At 38.3% G+C, this 18,665-nt stretch overlaps 5 protein-coding genes across 5 annotated transcripts; 4 read left to right on the top strand and 1 right to left on the bottom strand.

Annotated features, from left to right (window-relative positions):
- The first annotated feature begins 2,492 nt into the window (after nt 1-2,492).
- Nucleotides 2,493-3,561, top strand: LOC137133404 (olfactory receptor 1D2-like). Its single transcript, XM_067516985.1, has one exon. The coding sequence runs from the start codon at nt 2,500-2,502 to the stop codon at nt 3,448-3,450; it is 951 nt and encodes a 316-aa protein (XP_067373086.1). The 5' UTR covers nt 2,493-2,499; the 3' UTR covers nt 3,451-3,561.
- A 4,025-nt stretch (nt 3,562-7,586) lies between these two features.
- LOC137132833 (olfactory receptor 10J5-like) lies at nt 7,587-8,534 on the top strand. Its single transcript, XM_067515840.1, has one exon. The coding sequence runs from the start codon at nt 7,587-7,589 to the stop codon at nt 8,532-8,534; it is 948 nt and encodes a 315-aa protein (XP_067371941.1).
- Nucleotides 8,535-10,756: 2,222 nt separating this feature from the next.
- Nucleotides 10,757-11,704, top strand: LOC137132832 (olfactory receptor 51L1-like). Its single transcript, XM_067515839.1, has one exon. It carries the CDS (start codon nt 10,757-10,759, stop codon nt 11,702-11,704), a length of 948 nt encoding a protein of 315 aa, XP_067371940.1.
- A 2,483-nt stretch (nt 11,705-14,187) lies between these two features.
- LOC137132828 (olfactory receptor 4B13-like) lies at nt 14,188-15,135 on the top strand. The gene has a single exon (XM_067515831.1). The coding sequence runs from the start codon at nt 14,188-14,190 to the stop codon at nt 15,133-15,135; it is 948 nt and encodes a 315-aa protein (XP_067371932.1).
- Nucleotides 15,136-16,557: 1,422 nt separating this feature from the next.
- LOC137132827 (olfactory receptor 51L1-like) lies at nt 16,558-17,502 on the bottom strand. Its single transcript, XM_067515830.1, has one exon. It carries the CDS (start codon nt 17,500-17,502, stop codon nt 16,558-16,560), a length of 945 nt encoding a protein of 314 aa, XP_067371931.1.
- Nucleotides 17,503-18,665: the final 1,163 nt, after the last annotated feature.

Below are 18,665 nucleotides of genomic sequence, written 5' to 3'. Positions count from 1 at the left end.
CTTCCTATGTAAAAAAAAAACAACTTCCTGAAGACATACAACACTCATCACTTCTGGTTTGCTCTTCCCTCAAGAATTTACTCTTGTTTTCAGCAAATCAATTTAATTTTTTGACTACTTGGTAAATGGCCGCTCATATAGCGCTTTTATCCAAAGCGCTTTACAATGTTGCTTCACACACACTCACACACCAATGGCGGTGGCTGCCATGCAAGGTGCTCACCTGACCAACTTGGAGTTCGGTGTCTTACCCAAGGACACTTCAACACGTAACCGGTACCGATGATCTGTGGACAATTTTCATACCAACTGAGTTACAGCCCCCCTGCTTCCCCTCAGTCACTCTGCCACAGTTTCTTCTGGGGAATGGAGTACAGTGTCTTCCTGTACTCTGCCAGAGTGTGTTCTGTAGCACAAACTCAGTGACTCTCTAGCCACGTTGTTTTTCAGAAGGACCTCCCAGTAACACAGCCTACCTGCCTGATCAGCCTGATCTGTTCCTTACCAGTCTGCTACCTTCCTTTCTTATATTTCTAAAATTTACCTGACTACTTTTCTGCCTGCCCCACAACACTTCACTTTAGATTCCTGCACCATGCATGGACCCTTTTCTGGAAATGTATTTTAGAAATTGTATTTTGGACACTGGATTTGAATAGAACTGTCAAATTTGCGGTGGAAGATTATTTGTGGACAGAAGTTTTTGGCTGCTGGCCTAGATTTTCCCACAGACTGAGACCCTGTTTACCGTTTCTCAGAGGTGTCTGTCAATATATAACTTGTTTCCTTCCTCAAGTCTCTTTTTCCTTAGCCTCGCAATGTGATACATTCCTGGGCACTGCCATCTTACTTCTCTTATTACTCATCCATTTTGTTGTTCATTTTCCCAGTCTCATCATCTCACGCTTGCTGAGACTTGCCTTCTCATCTACCATCTCATCTACCGTCACCTATGTTGTTTATAATCAACCCATCTGCAAGAAAGAGCAATTATCAGGGAAATTATTTAGTCATTATTCTCCAAAACTTCCTGTACTTGTTTTCCTGTGTCCAGCGGGAAAAAAACCTTCCCCGGCATCAGCCGTTTTCAGCAGCCCTGGCCTTTGCCCCTCTCACTACTCTTGAGTCTCAGTTGTCAGTTTACTGCATGAACCAAGGCCAACCAAGGTAGGGGGTGTCAGGATTCTCTTTAGAAGTGAGGGGTATGAAGCGGTGTAGCAAAGTGGTAAGTAGCCCTTCAAACAGAGGTTTTTCAAAATTGGTGATAAAACCAGGGATTATGAGTAAATATATTTCTTCCTATGTTTCATATGTTAAGTGGCCCATAAAAATTATGGTAAACGCACAATTGCCTTAATTTAAGGGTTCATGTTTTATGTACATTTCCTGACAAGGTCAGCGGCTTTGAGCTTGTCCCTTCCATGGTCGTCACAGGCATACAGGTTCCCTAAGTTGATGTGGCATGTGTTTTTATGCCCTTCCTGCGACAACCCTCACATTTTTTTCCGAGCTTGAGACCATCACTTAGGTTGCCCTTGGTGGCTGGGTGGGGCCACACCTGGAAACATATGTACATTTCCTAAACAAAAAATGAATAAAACAAATTCCTAGTATCATTTTACTGAATGTTGATAAGCCAATTACCTAACATCCAGGGTTAGCTAATGATATAATAATAACTGGCATTTCCACATTCATATATCCATATTTCCCTTCTGTGTCTCAAACCAGGCATACAGGCAGCTAGGAGAATGGCTTGTTATCTAAAACAGCCAACAATTGTGATTGCAAGCAGTAATGTTACTTTGTGTGCACTGGAAGTGTGAAATATGTTACAAAGGTGTTTCCAGGATTTACTTGGGACTCCTCAGCAAACAAGGCCATTCATTTGGCTCTGATGATGTGTAGCTGTCCCATTTCATAGTGAGACATTTCAGCCACAACCCATTATGACTCTGTTTGAGCAGAACCTCAAACTCAAACGGTTGAGGTATACATTTTTAAGTCATTGCCATCTATACCATTGTGTGCACTCCTGTGTTAATGTCCCTATTTTTTTCATTCTTTTTTTGGTCCTTCTGGGTTGTGTGTGCACGTGACTGGTCTCACTGTGACGAGGAAACAGGATAAGACCAGTTGCCTCCATTTGCTCAGATCACGGGAAGATGCTGCTGCTCTTTCCTGCAACTGTTTTTTGATGTTTGCTGTATGTTTGGTTGATGTATATTCTACTTCACAGCTGCTAAATTTCACACAAGGAATGTTGACTTTCAGTGAGTGATTTCCTCCTGTAATTCTCTCAGAGTGCAGTAGAATTTTGCCATTTGTGGATAATAGAAGGAAGAATTTGGATGTTTAATGACGTCTTTTCAGGTTATGATGAATAACAGAATGCAGGCTCACTTTGTTAGAACCTATGTATGATTTTGAGATATAACTTCTTCTATCATAAATTCTCCATCTCTCACTTTTTTCTTTGAGGTCATCTGTTGTTCAGATATGAACAGCAACAACAGTCTGACTGACTATTTCGAGTTCACAGTGTTTTCAGACTATGGTTCCCTCAAATATGTCTTCTTCAGTCTGTGTCTGCTGATCTACATGACTATAATCTCTGCTAATGTTGTCATTATTCTGACAGTCTGTCTGGACAAGTCTCTGCATCAGCCCATGTATATTTTCATCTGCTGTCTGTGTTTTAACTCTCTGTACGGCTCAGCCGGCTTCTTCCCCAGGTTCCTGATAGACATACTGTCTGACACTCACTTCATCTCACATCCGTTCTGCTTCACTCAGTTATATGTTATCCACACTTATAAAGCTCATGATGTGAATATTCTTACTGTCATGGCCTATGACAGGTTTGTTGCTATTTGTCAGCCTTTACACTATCACAGTAAAATGACATTTAGGAAGGTGCTGTATTTTTTGATTTTTGTTGTGTTGTATCCTGTTTGTGTTTTTTCCTACTTCTTTGGCTTTTATCTATCCAGCTCTTTTCCTTTGTGTGGTTATAAACTGCACAGGATTTTCTGCACCAACTGGTCCATAGTGCAGCTTTCCTGTGTAGACACAACTGTGATTAACACAGCAGGCCTGATCCTTGGTGTGTTCTCAACCTTCATCCCCTTGCTTTTTGTCCTGTACACTTACCTACGTATTCTCATTGTGTGTAGGAAAAGTTCCTCTGAATTCAGAGGAAAGGCGTTACAAACGTGTTTGCCTCACATGGTGACTTTTGCAAACTTTTGCATCTCAATATTCATTGAAGCTTCTCTAACTCATTACAAGATGGATGAAGTAAATACCTTTGTTATTGTTGCTGTATCTCTGGAGTTTTTGGTTATTCCCCCCATGACTAATCCTCTAGTTTATGGCCTGAATCTGCCTCAGATTAGAGGAGTGATTTCTGGGTTTGTACACATTCATAAAGTGGTGCATCCTTCATAATCAGAAACACAAAATTTATATGAGGAAAAAAATCCAATTGTTAAAAGTCCCTTTACACTGATTTCATTATTGACGCCGTTGTTTAATATAAAGGACAACAAACTGACTAAAATGCATCTTAATTACTCATATCAAAATAATAATATGCTGCCAAACAAGCTTAAACTCCATTGTATATGATCTTTGCTTCCATGTGTCACCATGTTCTATGTGTAGTAATATATTGCAAAAACCTTCATGAGAAATAAAACGATTATATTGCTGATAGTAACAGTGGAGATGGATCTGTTTGTGCATTTTTCTGGAACGATTTAGGGTTTTGCCTAAATGTTTTTTTTGGTAGGAATTAAAAACATATATTATGTGACTGATTATATTCCCAGCTGTGTGCAATCGTTTAGAAAGCTTTCTGTTAGAGACTCCAATGGGCCTTTTCATTGTCCTGCATCTGGACAGTCAGCGTTGTCTGTGAAAGCAACAACTCAGTGGAACGAGACAACTTAAAGAGAAGACAGAATTCTGAGGACAGCTCTCAGTGTCTGCAACTATCAACATCTTTCCAAAGTCATCTCAGAGGTGTCTGTGGATGTGGAGATCCTCATCAGGGATGAAATGATTAAAGTAGTTACTGAGCTTAAATGTGTTGGTACAGCTGGGTGCAAAAGGTCATAGTCCTTCACACTGAAATGGTATTGAAGAGGATGCAAACGTTGCTCTTTCCCCTGTATTTATTCCTCCATTATTTCATGCTTAAATATTTACGTGTAGTGTAACCACCTTATAAACAAATTTCACGATTGCTTTGTTAAGTGGCCAATAAAAAACATGGTTACTGTAACAGGTAAATGCAGAAGTTTTGCTTCTATCGTAGTGTTCTATCTGTCAGACTATCCTAGTTTCAGGATGTGTTTTTCTTTCTCTTGTGTGTTTATGCTTTGCTCATCATCTGTCCTGACTGTCCAGTCAGTGAGACAGAGACTACAGTGCAGATACATATCGTACTAGATATGAATGAGTTAGGTACATGTTCATTTTCCGTAAGTTTAATGTGTGGAAGTTCCTGGCTAAACATGTGCAAGCTAGCTACACAGGAACACGAGGTCGGGCTGTGGAGTCCGACGTGGATTTTGACTGATGTTTAAACTTCATAAAATGCATGACTTATGTTTGCATTGCTTCAAATCTTATTAAATACACGTGATTGATGGTGAGAGCAGCGTGTTGGTTTCTCAGCCCTTCTCTCCCCGTATTTCGCCTGAATTAAGGGAACAACATTACCCTAAAGGAATGTTGTTTCATGTGTTGTGTACATTTCATGACAAAAAATAGAACATCAGCAACAGTGTAGGAGATGGCTCATTATCCAGGACTGCTAACATTAATGTACTGTGATTGCAAGCAGCAACATTAGCATCTTTTGTAGCATATGTATGACGATCTCCACATGACTTCTGGTCTCCTGCAACATCTTACAGATTGCTTTATTCTCTGGTGCTCACTACCTACATGTTCCTGCTACCCATAGATATCTGTGTCATTATCTGATATCTGCCAAGATTTTTGGCTCTGACAAATCAGGGTCATAAAGAGATTTTCTTAACTAATGGTAAATGTTCTGCACTTACACAGCACTTTTCTACCTACTGGCACTTAAATCACTTTACACTGCTTCTTATTCACCAATTCACAATCACACACACTCATAAACCAATGGGGGAGCTGCTATGCAGCTGGTCACTGGGAGCAACTAAGTTGGGGTTCAGTGTCTTGCTCAAGGACACTTCGACATGTGACTGGAGGACGTGGGGACTGAACCAACAACTGTGAGATTGGTGGACAACCGCTCTACCTTCCTGCACCACAGTCGCCCCTTGCCAGAGGACTTAATGCACTTCCCGACATACTGATAGGCGGGTCAATCACGTGGTCCATTGTGGGCCTGAAGGAAATTCCACAACTGACCCTCAGGCCTCCATTTAGTGATTCCTGCTTCAGAGTTGAGGTTAGCGTTAGGTTCTGAGCCATTCAGAGGATCCAATGACAAAACTGGTTTCACTGGGATTACATCAGAAAACAAAAGAAAGCTTTCTGGTCCCAGACAGATCATTCAAGTATTTGAGTACAACGATTTTGTGAGCAGCTTAGTGTCAATGATACAGTCACAGAGGATGTTAGGCCTTTTTGCTACAGCTGCTGGGATCATGCTGTAAGTCCTGCTATACATCTTCATGCTACTGTTGGTTTGTATGTCAAACATTCTGCTTGCTGTCAGACAAGGTATAAATATTCCAGTCTGACCATTCTACCAGTTCTTCACCTTAACAGCAGGCCAGTTCTTTTAAGATCACAGGGATCCTGCACAGCAAGGGTGCCATATAAACCTCCGGAAGATGGTGGCAGTGAACCTGGCCCAGACAATCAGTGGGAACACCAGAGTGTATTGCAGCTGTTCTTATAGGCACCATCAGAATGTACAAGCAGATTTGCATCAATCAAAGATACCCAACCCACAGATAGTTAAGCAGATAAGAACCTGCGACCTGTGCAAAGGCAGACGTGTGCCACTTATTGCCCCCTCTACCCATTGATGTATAACCCACTAGGTCCACTGGGGACAGATGCCTTGATAACTCCTTGGCATTGAATAAAGCTGGATGCCTTGTCATCCATTCCCTCTCTTATCGGGTCTCCTAAGGAAGGCGTTCGGGTCCTTGTGGCATCGAATTGAAAGTATAAAACAGGACGAAGCTGGGGGTCAGTCTGTGGCATCTTCCAATCACACAGGATATGTTATTCCAGGTGCAGGGGAGTATTTGACACTTGAATCCCAAGGCTTTGATAGTTTGTATGTGGATGTAAAATGGCACTGCACACAAATGACCTAGACAAGCATTTTGCAGTAGAGTAACAACTGAACTTGTCATATTGATTTAATTCTAACCTTCAGCATCTCTTTTTCTTAGGTCATGCAGATCAAGCCTTAGTCTTCCCTATTTTGAACTTGTGTCGACCTTTTGCTTTTCTGTTTTAGAGCAACCTTCCTGTTGGGTTTTGCTCAGGCCAGACAAGCAATCTGAGCATTTTTTCTGTGAATAGAACAGAAAGGTTTTGGAATAAACCAGGGCATCAACTTTGTCCAGTTGCCTGTAGCGTCTTAATCCTCTGACTCATCATCTTTTCTTACAGTGGTAGCACACAATTAGGACTTTCTGTTTGTATGTTTTATTTCAGATACTTTGAGGTTTTTGACTTTGCTCCCAGATGATTTGCTTTTCTTAATAACCCAGAGCATTTTATTTTGTTCAGTAACTGACCAAACCATGACATGGTTCCAATCACAAAATGGCCTGAACAAAGCATCTGTTTTGCCATTTAATATTGTAAACTGTGTGCATAGTTTGTGAAGGAGGGATAGGAATGGAATGGTTACATATGGAATTCTACAAGAGTAAGAATTTAGCTTTTTATATTGATACTTAATGTGTCGAGCTCATCAGGAGTTTAATATTTGTTGAGACTGAACTTTTCTCTCGTTATAATTTAAATAAAGTATAAAAAAGTACTAACACTGAATTGGCTTCTGAGCTGGTTTGGTGTAAATCAGTTTTCAGTCATTAGTGAGGTTGTAGGGGGCTGGACATCCAGACATCCAGTATCTTTTGTTGCTTGTGGACCTGTGTGTGCACGTGACTGCTCTCAGTGAAACAGCAAAATGGAATAAAATTTGAGCAGCTGCTTCAGTGTAGGTTGGATCAGGAGAGGATGCTGTATGTATTTTCTATATTTGTTTAGTCATAAGCAGTTCTTACAGCTATCAGAGAGACAAATGATGCTGTTTAAACTCACTGACACTAGTTCAAGTGTTTAGTTGCTGTGTTATAGCTTAAAAGTCTGCATTTATGTATTTGAGCCTTCATGTTATATATTAGCATAAGTTCTAATATACATTTACTAAACAATTCAAAACAGCACATAGAATACTTATGTTAGGAAATGTTGAAAATGCATGAATTCAGGTTCATCATTTAACTTAATTAAACAAGTATTTCATAATTTTTACTTAAAAACCTTTACATCTTATCTCGTATCTCTCATCACTCTCACTTTTCTTCTTCCAGCTGTGCTGTTGTACAGACATGAACAACAACAGTGTGACTCCCTCCTACTTTGAGTTCACCTTATTCTCAGACTATGGTTCCCTCAGATCACTTTTCTTCAGTCTGTGTCTGCTGATCTACATGACTATAATCTCTGCTAATGTTGTCATTATTCTGACAGTCTGTCTGGACAAGTCTCTGCATCAGCCCATGTATATTTTCATCTGCTGTCTGTGTTTAAACTCTCTGTACGGCTCAGCCGGCTTCTTCCCCAGGTTCCTGATGGACTTACTGTCTGACACTCACTTCATCTCACGTCCGTTCTGCTTCATTCAGATGTATGTTATTCACACTTACAAAACACAGGAGTTGAATGTTCTCACTGTCATGGCCTATGACAGGTTTGTTGCTATTTGTCAGCCTTTACACTATCACAGTAAAATGACATTTAGAACTGTTTTATTTCTCTTGATTTTATCTGTGTTGTATCCTGTTTGTATGTTAACCCACTTCATGTATCAGTCAAGTAATTTACCCTTGTGTGGATATAAACTGCACAGGATTTTTTGTACCACTTGGTCTGTAGTTCAGCTTTTCTGTGTGGAGATACCTGGTAACAGCATAACAGGCCAAGTCATTGCTGTGACAACAATCTTTATCCCCCTGTTCTTTGTCCTGTACACCTACCTGCGTATTCTGATTGTTTGTAGGAAAAGTTTGTCTGAATTCAGAGGAAAAGTGTTACAGACCTGCCTGCCCCACATAGTGACTTTCGTCAATTATTGCTTCTCAGTATTTATTGATGTTCTACTTAATCAATATAAAGTTGATGAAGTAAATCCACTTGTCATTGTTGTTCTGTCTCTGGAGTTTCTGATCATCCCTCCCATCACTAACCCTCTAGTTTATGGCCTGAAGCTGCCTCAGATCAGAGGAGCGATTTCTGGGTTTCTAAGGACACACACAATACTTTGTTCTTTGGAATAAAAGCTAAAGGAGAAATTAATGAACTTAATTCTTTGTCTTTACATCATGTGTGTTTAAAATGTTATAACTTGTTTTTTAGTAGTTTGGTGATAGATGTTTTAATAAAAACAACAGTCCATGTAAAATAAAGGATATAATAAACCTTCCTGCACCAAGTTTTTTACAGGTGTAAATATATTGCACAACTCAGAGTTCATCATGCTTAAATCCATGAACTGCATCATACTACAGTTCTACTGCACATGATCTCCTCTGATCCATGAGTCACTTTACATGATGATAGTTTTTTTTAAACTTCGTATGAGAAATAAATCATAACATCTGTTGCGTTTATACCTGATAAAATACTCATTATATTACAAAGTTAGTGTAGTACATAATTGTATCTGAATGATCACACTTACTTCAACGTGTGGTAATTTCAGTCATTCACCATTTTACTCAAGCAGCAAATTAAAACTTTTAAAAATGGATGTAAACATTGACAGTGGACATCTGTAAAGTTGCCATTGACAGCCTGCAGGCTTTTTTTGGCACTTTAAACAGAACCTCAATACAATAATAACATCTGAGATAATGTCATTGTTGTCCACAAATTACAATCTGAAAATAATACTTATTTACTTATGTAAAAATCTTTTAAGAAGTTGTACTTTAACTATTGCATGAAATTTAACAATTAATTACTTCATAAACAACATATTCCAGTGAACGTTTAGTATGATTTTTTTATTTTTTTCCATATTATAGAGCATTAAGTGTACACGTCATTTTTTACAAAATTTTAAGTTCATCAAATGAAGAGTGCAAATAAATATGAAGAAAGGGAATTTTTAATGTTTTGTTGTTTCAAACGTCAAAGATCAAATGTTTGTATTCAAGTGTATACCCTCACAGGACAACAATATTACTATGAATATTATTATATTGTTGCAGTGAACTAACAACAAACGTGTTGCATAGGACACAAAGCACTTTGATAAGTGAACATTTACCCACAAACTTTTTAGCCTCAACTTTCTTGCGCCTCCATCTAGTGGTAACTCTATTTCCCTGCAATTTGTGGCACATTCGTGCCCCTGGTCCTCACCTTTACTGCATCAATTTAAATTCTGTGGAGTCCAGCTGGGACTGCCTACTACCCCCATGTCATTCATTGAGTGTGGTTCAAACAATCCCAAAACCAACTTCAAAAACAATTTCCTGAAACCCATGGACAACATCCCCCATCTTTTTACAGCCGATGGCTTTTTTCCAAGTGTAGCCCCCTTGTATGAATTATGAAAAAACAGCTGTCTTCTGGATCCCGTTCTGTCTACAGTCACTAAAGTCTGCCACTCTCCTGCTTGGGCTCCAATCATAGCTAATAAAAACGTATCTCTCCATTCTGGTTATGTGCCCTCAGGTCTCAAACTGGCCTTTCCCCGATATTCAAAAAACCTGACTTCAACAAATTCAGACCCATCTCAAACCTTCCATTTCTGTCTAGTATTGAAACGTATTATAACAACCCAACTCAAAGCCCACCTAACATCTTCCAGATCTAATTTCTGAACCCTACACTGCACTAACTCAATGTTAGATTGTTTCACTTTGTCTTTTTCTACTATGGATGTTTGTATTAAAATTGTGGGGAAGCATTATTTTGTGTGTCCCCTTTCACCTGAACCTGTGACTGTTGTACATGTGACTGTTCTCAGTACAAAAGAGGTTAAAAGTTGGGCAGCTTCTTACTTTTGATCAGATCAGGGGAGGATGCTGGAGGGAGTTCTGATTTCACATGTACTGAGTCTCGATTTAATAATTTCAGACTTTTTTTGGACCAATCACTGCTCCTAAACTCATTGTGTATTTATCTAATGTGTGATTTTTTTTTTTTTACATTTATCAAAGCATAACATTCTGATAATTTCAATGACTAGTTTTGGTGTTTTACTAAAAATATAGTTTAATTGAACATTTTATAAGAACATTAACTGATAAGAAATGTTACACTGTGCATTTACACATTATCTGACTTTTTCTTGTCATGTTCTTTTGGAGAGTTTGTTTTTGAATGACCTATCTGAGGAATTATCTATGAATTAAGCTCATATTATTTTATTTAACCAATTAAATGTTGAATTTATAATTTAATCCCTGAATAGTTTTGCTTTACATTTAATTTTTTCAGGTCTTAATCAACGTGTCTTTCCTTTTATCACCTCTGCTGTTGTATAGACATGAACAACAACAGTGTGACTCCCTCCTACTTTGAGTTCACCTTATTCTCAGACTATGGTTCCCTCAGATCACTTTTCTTCAGTCTGTGTCTGCTGATCTACATGACTATAATCTCTGCTAATGTTGTCATTATTCTGACAGTCTGTCTGGACAAGTCTCTGCATCAGCCCATGTATATTTTCATCTGCTGTCTGTGTTTAAACTCTCTGTACGGCTCAGCCGGCTTCTTCCCCAGGTTCCTGATGGACATACTATCTGACACTCACTTCATCTCACGTCCACTCTGCTTTGTTCAGATTTACATTATTCACACTTACAAAGGACATGAGCTGAATATTCTGTGCTTTATGGCCTATGACAGGTTTGTTGCCATTTGTCAGCCTTTACACTATCACAGTAAAATGACATTAAGGAAGGTTTCATATCTTTTGGTTTTTACTGTGTTGTATCCGGTTTGTGTTTTCAGCTACTTCTTCTATCAGTCCAGCACTTTGTATTTGTGTGGATACAAACTGCAAAGGATTTTTTGCACCAGCTGGTCCATAGTTCAGCTCTCCTGTGTGGACACAATTATAATCAGCATAACTGGCCAATTTATTGCAGTGACAATGATCTTTATCCCCCTGTTCTTTGTCCTGTACAGCTACTTGCGTATTCTGATTGTTTGTAGGAAAAGTTTGTCTGAATTCAGAGGAAAGGCGTTACAAACCTGCCTGCCCCACATAGTGACGTTTGTCAATTTTTGCATCTCAGTATTTATTGAAGTTTCACTTAGTCAATACAAGATTGATGAAGTAAATCCACTGATTGTTGTTGTTCTATCTCTGGAGTTTCTGATCATCCCTCCCATCACTAACCCTCTAGTTTATGGCCTGAAGCTGCCTCAGATCAGAGGAGCGATTTCTGGGTTTCTAATACATAAATTTTCTCTCCATGTAATTCAGTGAACCACAAGCACAAACTATAACAGTAGTTAAAATGTTGTATTCACATAAATTTCTTTTAAAATAGCTTAATTCATATCTGTCTGTACTTGTCAGATAATGTGTTTCCTCATATTAGACAAATAAGAATCCTTCTCATTCAGAATAAATGCAGGCTTAAAATCATTTCTCCTCCATGACATTTATTTTACCAATATTCCACCTTTAGAGGGTTTTTATATTTTGTCGTTCTGCAGATGTTTTATTCCAAAGTGACTTGTAAGTGATGTCCAAAGAAAGCAAAAAGTCAGGGGGAAGACTTTAAAGCCCAGTGTTTCAATTTGATGAAATGCAAATTGTGCAAGATTGGACAGATAAGAAAAATAGTTTTGTGTGAGTGTATAGAAGGCTGTAGAAGAGCTCTGTAACATCTGGAGGGGTTTAATGGTGGGAGCCCTGTCAGCAGGACAGTGCTGTAGTCAAGAAGAGACCAATGCTTATGTGAGGAGTAGAGTTGCATATTCAGAAGTAAGGTCTAATATTTCTGATGTTGTGATGTAGTAGAGAGCAAATCTGGTTGTGTGATCCAACTTATGGCTCAAACTAAAATTCAGTGGCAAACTAAGATTCACATAACCACATTTTGGAATGTCAGTGTTAATATTTTGCTTCAGTGTACAAGAATTTTCACATGCTTTTTAAATAGATGTATGCTTATCTTTATCTACACACGAACGTGGTGGCACAGAGTCAGTGAAGTGAAGAGTTATTCACTTCTAAAAGCATTTTGAACGAGGCTCACTCTACTGACCAATCAGAGAAGAGGAACTTGATTAGTACGTTTGGGTTTTCGGACATCAATACAGGCTCAAATTTCTCAAATTTCTCATAATTCAGTGGTTGCAAAAGTTCTGAAATATCTCTTTATTCTGTTGTGCTCGAGGCCTCTTAACTTCCCATTAGTCAGTATGACTGATTATAGCTGGTGTCTTATGGTGGTGTCTTACAGATCAGACAAAGAAGATGGTAGCCATGTTTGTCTCTTGCAGCTATTTCTAAACTGTTTCCAATCATTAGTTCAAATAATTTTACATAAACAAACGTTACTGGGAAGGTGAAGCTGTTTTGCCAAGTTCTCACATAAGTTCCCAACTATTTCAGTCAGCAAACTGTTTGCATGGTCAGGAAAACATGACGCAAGTCGACCACAAACTGGCTGCATCACCATGCTCTGGGAAAGTAGCCCAAAAGCCCTAAATCCAATTTTTAAAACTTGGTTAACATTTTAACTGATCACATGGACAAAGAAAAAGCCTTTATATTATAACCAGAGGAATAAAGACGAGGCCTTCAAGCACATCAACATTGTACCACACTAGTGGTAGCGTCATGCTCTGACGCTCTGCTGCTTGTGATGGCTGCTATCTGAATATTTAACTAAATGTAAGGTGTTCTGTAGGTGTCGTTTTCACTTTCTGTTCGTCGATTAAAGATGTTGCACAATTTTTCTGCCTCAGCAAAACCAACTGTTTGAAGAAAGCAATTAAGCCCAGTGTCACCATGCCATGTCTTTTATGATTGTATTTGAACTTGGTTCACAACGCTGCATGCTTCAGTCCTTTCCTAACCACATGAATATTACTGTCACCAGCGATAGGTAATAAGTTACCAATTATTAACAAAGAAATTAACAAAAACATTGTGGTTCAATTAGGAATTGTGTTTCATGCTTTAAGTACTGTGATGGTTTTGGTTTTACAAATAAATCATGTCATTCTGTCCATGATGCCATTATACAGAAGCTTTCTTCTCTGAAATGAAGTTTGTGAAGTATCGAAATTATGGGGTAATAATGTTTTATAGATGACGCCTTTTTATTCATGTGGGTTTTAAGGTAACGTTGAAACGGTTAAACTTCAGATGTGGTACTAACATTTGTCATGGAGTGATGGGTATGTGGGGGCTGGACATAACGTACTTTTCCCTCCTTGTGGACCTGTGTGTACACGACAGCTCTCAGTGTCACAGAAAAACAGGATAAATGTTGAGCAGCTGCCTCAGTTTGAATAAATCACGGGAGGATGCTGGTAGAGGAAGAGCCAATATAATTCAAACGAAGTGAGGGACTTTTTTCTGACAGTTCACAGAACTTAAACACTGTAAACACACTGTTTATATTTTATTTATGTAGTTCTTCAAATTTGTCAGCGCACAAAAGTGGTAATGACTTTAATGACTCAGATGTGAACATTTCTGCCTTTCACACTGTTATATTACTGACATACTCATCAGAACATTGAATTAGTCTGTTTAGAAACGATTTGTTCTTCACCCTGTTTTTCAGATGTTTTATAATTGTGTTGTGTTTGAATTCAGTTTAATTTAAAGCCTATTATTCACAAATGAAATCAGACTTGTATTGTTTCATATTAAGATCTAATATCATTCATCTTCCCATTTCTCCATCACTCTCACTTTTCTTCTTCCAGCTGTGCTGCTGTACAGACATGAACAGCAACAACAGTCTGACTGACTATTTCGAGTTCACAGTGTTTTCAGACTATGGTTCCCTCAAATATGTCTTCTTCAGTCTGTGTCTGCTGATCTACATGACTATAATCTCTGCTAATGTTGTCATTATTCTGACAGTCTGTCTGGACAAGTCTCTGCATCAGCCCATGTATATTTTCATCTGCTGTCTGTGTTTAAACTCTCTGTACGGCTCAGCCGGCTTCTTCCCCAGGTTCCTGATGGACTTACTGTCTGACACTCACTTCATCTCACGTCCACTCTGCTTCATTCAGATTTACATTATTAACACCTACAAAGGACATGAGTTGAATATTCTCACTGTCATGGCCTATGACAGGTTTGTTGCTATTTGTCAGCCTTTACACTATCACAGTAAAATGACGTTTAGGAAGGTGCTGTATCTCTTGGTTTTTATTGTGTTATACCCTGCATGTATGTTAGGCCACCTGTTTTATGAGTTTAGTCATTTACCTTTGTGTGGATATAAAGTACACAGAATTTTTTGCACCAGCTGGTCTATAATTCAATTGTCCTGTGTGGAAACAGCTGTGTTGAACGTAACAGGTCAGTTTTTTGGTGCTACATTAATCTTTATCCCCCTGTTCTTTGTCCTCTACACCTACCTGCGTATTCTGCTTGTTTGTAGAAAAAGTTCATCTAAATTCAGAGGAAAGGCCTTACAGACCTGCCTGCCCCACATGGTGACTTTTGTCAACTTTTGCATCTCAGTATTCTGTGAAGTTTCACTGAGCCTTTATAAAGTTGATGAAGTAAATACTTTTGTCATTGTTGTTGTATCTCTGGAGTTTCTGCTTATTCCTCCCATTAATAACCCTCTAGTTTATGGACTTAATCTGCCTCAGATCAGAGGAGTGATTATTTCTGGGTTTCTAAGGTTGCAGAAATGGTTCAGACAGGATTAAAAAATCAAACAATGATAAGACGTTAATCAAGCTTTGTTAATCACAATGTCCTTCTTAAATATCATAACTTATGTGTCTGTGAAAACATCCTGTTAGTTCACATTTGTTTTTGACTACTTGGAGTCCATATAAAAGAAAGAGTCTTAACATACATCCCCCTGCACGGCTTTATGATTTAATTATCCAGTGTTTTATTTACATGGTCCAAACTTAAGTACTAATATTTGCAACCAAGGATGATTTCCACTGTTTATGAACTCTGTTTTCATTTGTCATCCCATCAAGTGCTGTATATTCACATTTTAAAACTTTCATGACATGTAAATCATAATATCTGTGGCAGCAACAACATTAGAAGTTGGACCTCAATAGGTATTTTCCTGTGGAGCACAATAGAATCTGAATCTTGATTTATTTTTATAAAGTTAACATTTTTGAATCTTATATGGATTTTTGTTTCTATTCTATTTTTTATTATTAAGTTATCTGAATAATCCCAGTTACCTAGAGGGCAATTAAACACTGGACTGGATCATCCCAAATGTGCTCTTCAGTGGCAACAGGATTTGGTTGCAGTTCTTAAAAACTTTTCACCTCTCGTCCAAAAGACTTCATCGGTTCCTACCAACTGGCTAAGAGAGGCCGGCCTATGTACTCTGTGGTCATCTGGGGATTGTTCTTCTGCCCCCCTTTTTCATGTGTGTTGTTGATGACACGTGCTTTCATCTGTGAACAACTGTCGATTCGCTTTAGAGGTGTCGAGTGAACTGCATCGTAAGTGGTTTTGTAAGCCACCTCCTTTGTTAAAAAAGGGATGTGGCATAAAATTGCTACCTTAACTGATGAAGCCTTTTGAAATGAAAGTTTTCTCAAATTAAATGTCCAGCTGCCATTGAACTGCACGTCTGGGATAACCATGACCTCAGTGACGTATAGAGAAAACCCAACAGGAAAAATGATTACACATGCTTTTCCTCTCCACTGTTGCATAGCTCTTGTTCAAGGGGGATTTCTTGGGTTTTCTCTAACATCTTTATGGTCTTGACTTTATTCTGTAAAGTGCCTTGCGATGACTTTGTGAATTGGCGCGATATAAATAAAGTTGAATTGTAAAATGTTAATCTCACATTCAGCACCAACATCTACAGTTAATAATTAAACAGCAAAGCAGAAGATGTTTTAGTGGTAGTATAATCATTTATTTCTTGTGAAAATGTTTCATTACAGTGAACAGAAAAAAGAGTTTAAACTTACAGTACACAGTAAAGAAGATAACAGAAGTACAAGTACAGAAATGCTGTTAACAAAATGTATTTAAGTCTTTTTTTTAATTTAACTAGTAACGTAATGTGGAAGTATTTTTGCAGACAAAAAATTAGTTTTGATATTCAGCACATGATATAAAAACAAAATGTCTTTGAACTACAGACAGCGAACTATTTTGTGCATCCTCAGAAACCCAAAAAGTACTCCTCTGATCTGAGGAAGATTAAGTCCATAAGCTAGAGGGTTATTGATGGGAGGAATGATCAGAAACTCCAAAGATAAAACAATACTAACAATTGGATTTACTTCCTCCACTTTATATTGACTCAGTAATATGTCACAGAAGAATGAGATGCAAAAGTTGACAAAAGTCACTATGTGGGGCAGGCAGGTCTGTAACGCCTTTACTCTGAATTCAGAAAAACTTTTCTTGCAGACAATTAGAATACGCAGGTAGGTGTACAGGACAAAGAACAGGGGGATAAAGATCGATGCCACAGCAAGAACCTGACCTCCTGTGCTGTTTAGAGATGTCGCCACACAAGAGAGTCCAATCACAGAATAGCTGGTGCAAAAAATCCTGTGCAGTTTATATCCACACAAGGGTAAATGACTAAACTCATAGAAAACGTAAACTAATATACAAGCAGGATGCATCACAGCAAAAATCAAGAGATACAGCACCTTCCTGAACGTCATTTTACTGTGATAGTGTAAAGGCTGACAAATGGCAACAAACCTGTCATAGGCCATGACAGTGAGAATATTCAACTCATGTCCTTTGTAGGTGTTAATAATGTAAATCTGAATGAAGCAGAGTGGACGTGAGATGAAGTGAGTGTCAGACAGTATGTCCATCAGGAACCTGGGGAAGAAGCCGGCTGAGCCGTACAGAGAGTTTAAACACAGACAGCAGATGAAAATATACATGGGCTGATGCAGAGACTTGTCCAGACAGACTGTCAGAATAATGACAACATTAGCAGAGATTATAGTCATGTAGATCAGCAGACACAGACTGAAGAAGACATATTTTAGGGAAACATAGTCTGAAAACACTGTGAACTCGAAATAGTCAGTCAGACTGTTGTTGTTGTTCATGTCTGTACAGCAGCACAGCTGGAAGAAGAAAAGTGAGAGTGATGGAGAGATGGGAAGATGAATGATATTAGATCTTAATATGAAACAATACAAGTCTGATTTCGTTTGTGAATAATAGGCTTTAAATTACACAGAATTCAAACACAACACAATTATAAAACATCTGAAAAACAGCATGAAGAACAAATCGTTTCTAAACAGACTAATTCAATATTCTGATGAGTATGTCAGTAATATAACAGTGTACAAGTCATAAATGTTCACATCTGAAAATACTTGCAGATATGTTACATGTCTTTTCCTACCTGCCCATTTCCATAACTCCAATAATGACAGAATCACTAAATTAACACAAAGTCACTACATGTCTGAACTAGTTTCAAAGCTCTGACAGCAGCTGTGTGTTCTTGGACAACAAAAATCGGCAAAACAATTATAGTGGCAGCAGTAAAGTCATGTGACTCATTACAACAAAAGTGAGAAGACCCATTGTCAGTTCATGTGAATGAGGAGGTGTGATGTGCTCATGCTCCAGTCTAAACTAAGGCAGCTGCTGAAGTTTTATCCTGTTACAGAGAGCATGTGTACAAACCACGAGGAGAAAAAATATCCAGCATGTCCAGCCCCTTCCCAAACTCAGTGCTCAGTAACAATGTGTTTACCTAAAACCACCTCTGACGTTTAACCATTTTATTGTTTGTGCTGTCTGAAAGCTTATTTAAGTAATTTCCAGAAAAAACATTCAGTGCCATCTGCAGTAAAACAGAACCTCTAAAAATTCTGACACACATTAATATAAAAAGTAAAACCATTACAGATTCTCATCATTCATCAATGAGTATTTACAGAACAGAAGTATTTTATGATAAGTTAAGTTAGAAGATAAATTACGTAAGAACAAGACTTTTTAAAGTGTTAAATATTGAAGCTTCACAGTTTCCATACACTGAAAGCTCAGAGCGTCAATCGCTGACACTAACCATCGGCATGTTACAGGGACTGGACAAAGTAGAGCTTTTTGATGCCTCAGGAATGAGAATGAGAAAATATGGAATCACACCAACTAAGAAGAAAGAATTCCACTTGACAAGTTCCAGAAAACTATAGCTGGATGACTGAAAAACTTTACTAACTCATGGTCTTTACGTTCTCAATAGTGGGAT

Source organism: Channa argus, chromosome 9, assembly GCF_033026475.1.
Source record: "Channa argus isolate prfri chromosome 9, Channa argus male v1.0, whole genome shotgun sequence".
Taxonomy (NCBI): Eukaryota; Metazoa; Chordata; class Actinopteri; order Anabantiformes; family Channidae; genus Channa; species Channa argus.
This window is presented reverse-complemented; position numbering and strand designations above follow the sequence as displayed.

Excerpts from the sequence above, each read along its gene's own strand:
- LOC137133404 (XM_067516985.1), top strand. The coding sequence starts at position 2,500 with ATGAACAGCAACAACAGTCTGACTGACTATTTCGAGTTCACAGTGTTT.
- LOC137132828 (XM_067515831.1), top strand. The coding sequence starts at position 14,188 with ATGAACAGCAACAACAGTCTGACTGACTATTTCGAGTTCACAGTGTTT.
- LOC137132832 (XM_067515839.1), top strand. The coding sequence starts at position 10,757 with ATGAACAACAACAGTGTGACTCCCTCCTACTTTGAGTTCACCTTATTC.
- LOC137132827 (XM_067515830.1), bottom strand. The coding sequence starts at position 17,502 with ATGAACAACAACAACAGTCTGACTGACTATTTCGAGTTCACAGTGTTT.
- LOC137132833 (XM_067515840.1), top strand. The coding sequence starts at position 7,587 with ATGAACAACAACAGTGTGACTCCCTCCTACTTTGAGTTCACCTTATTC.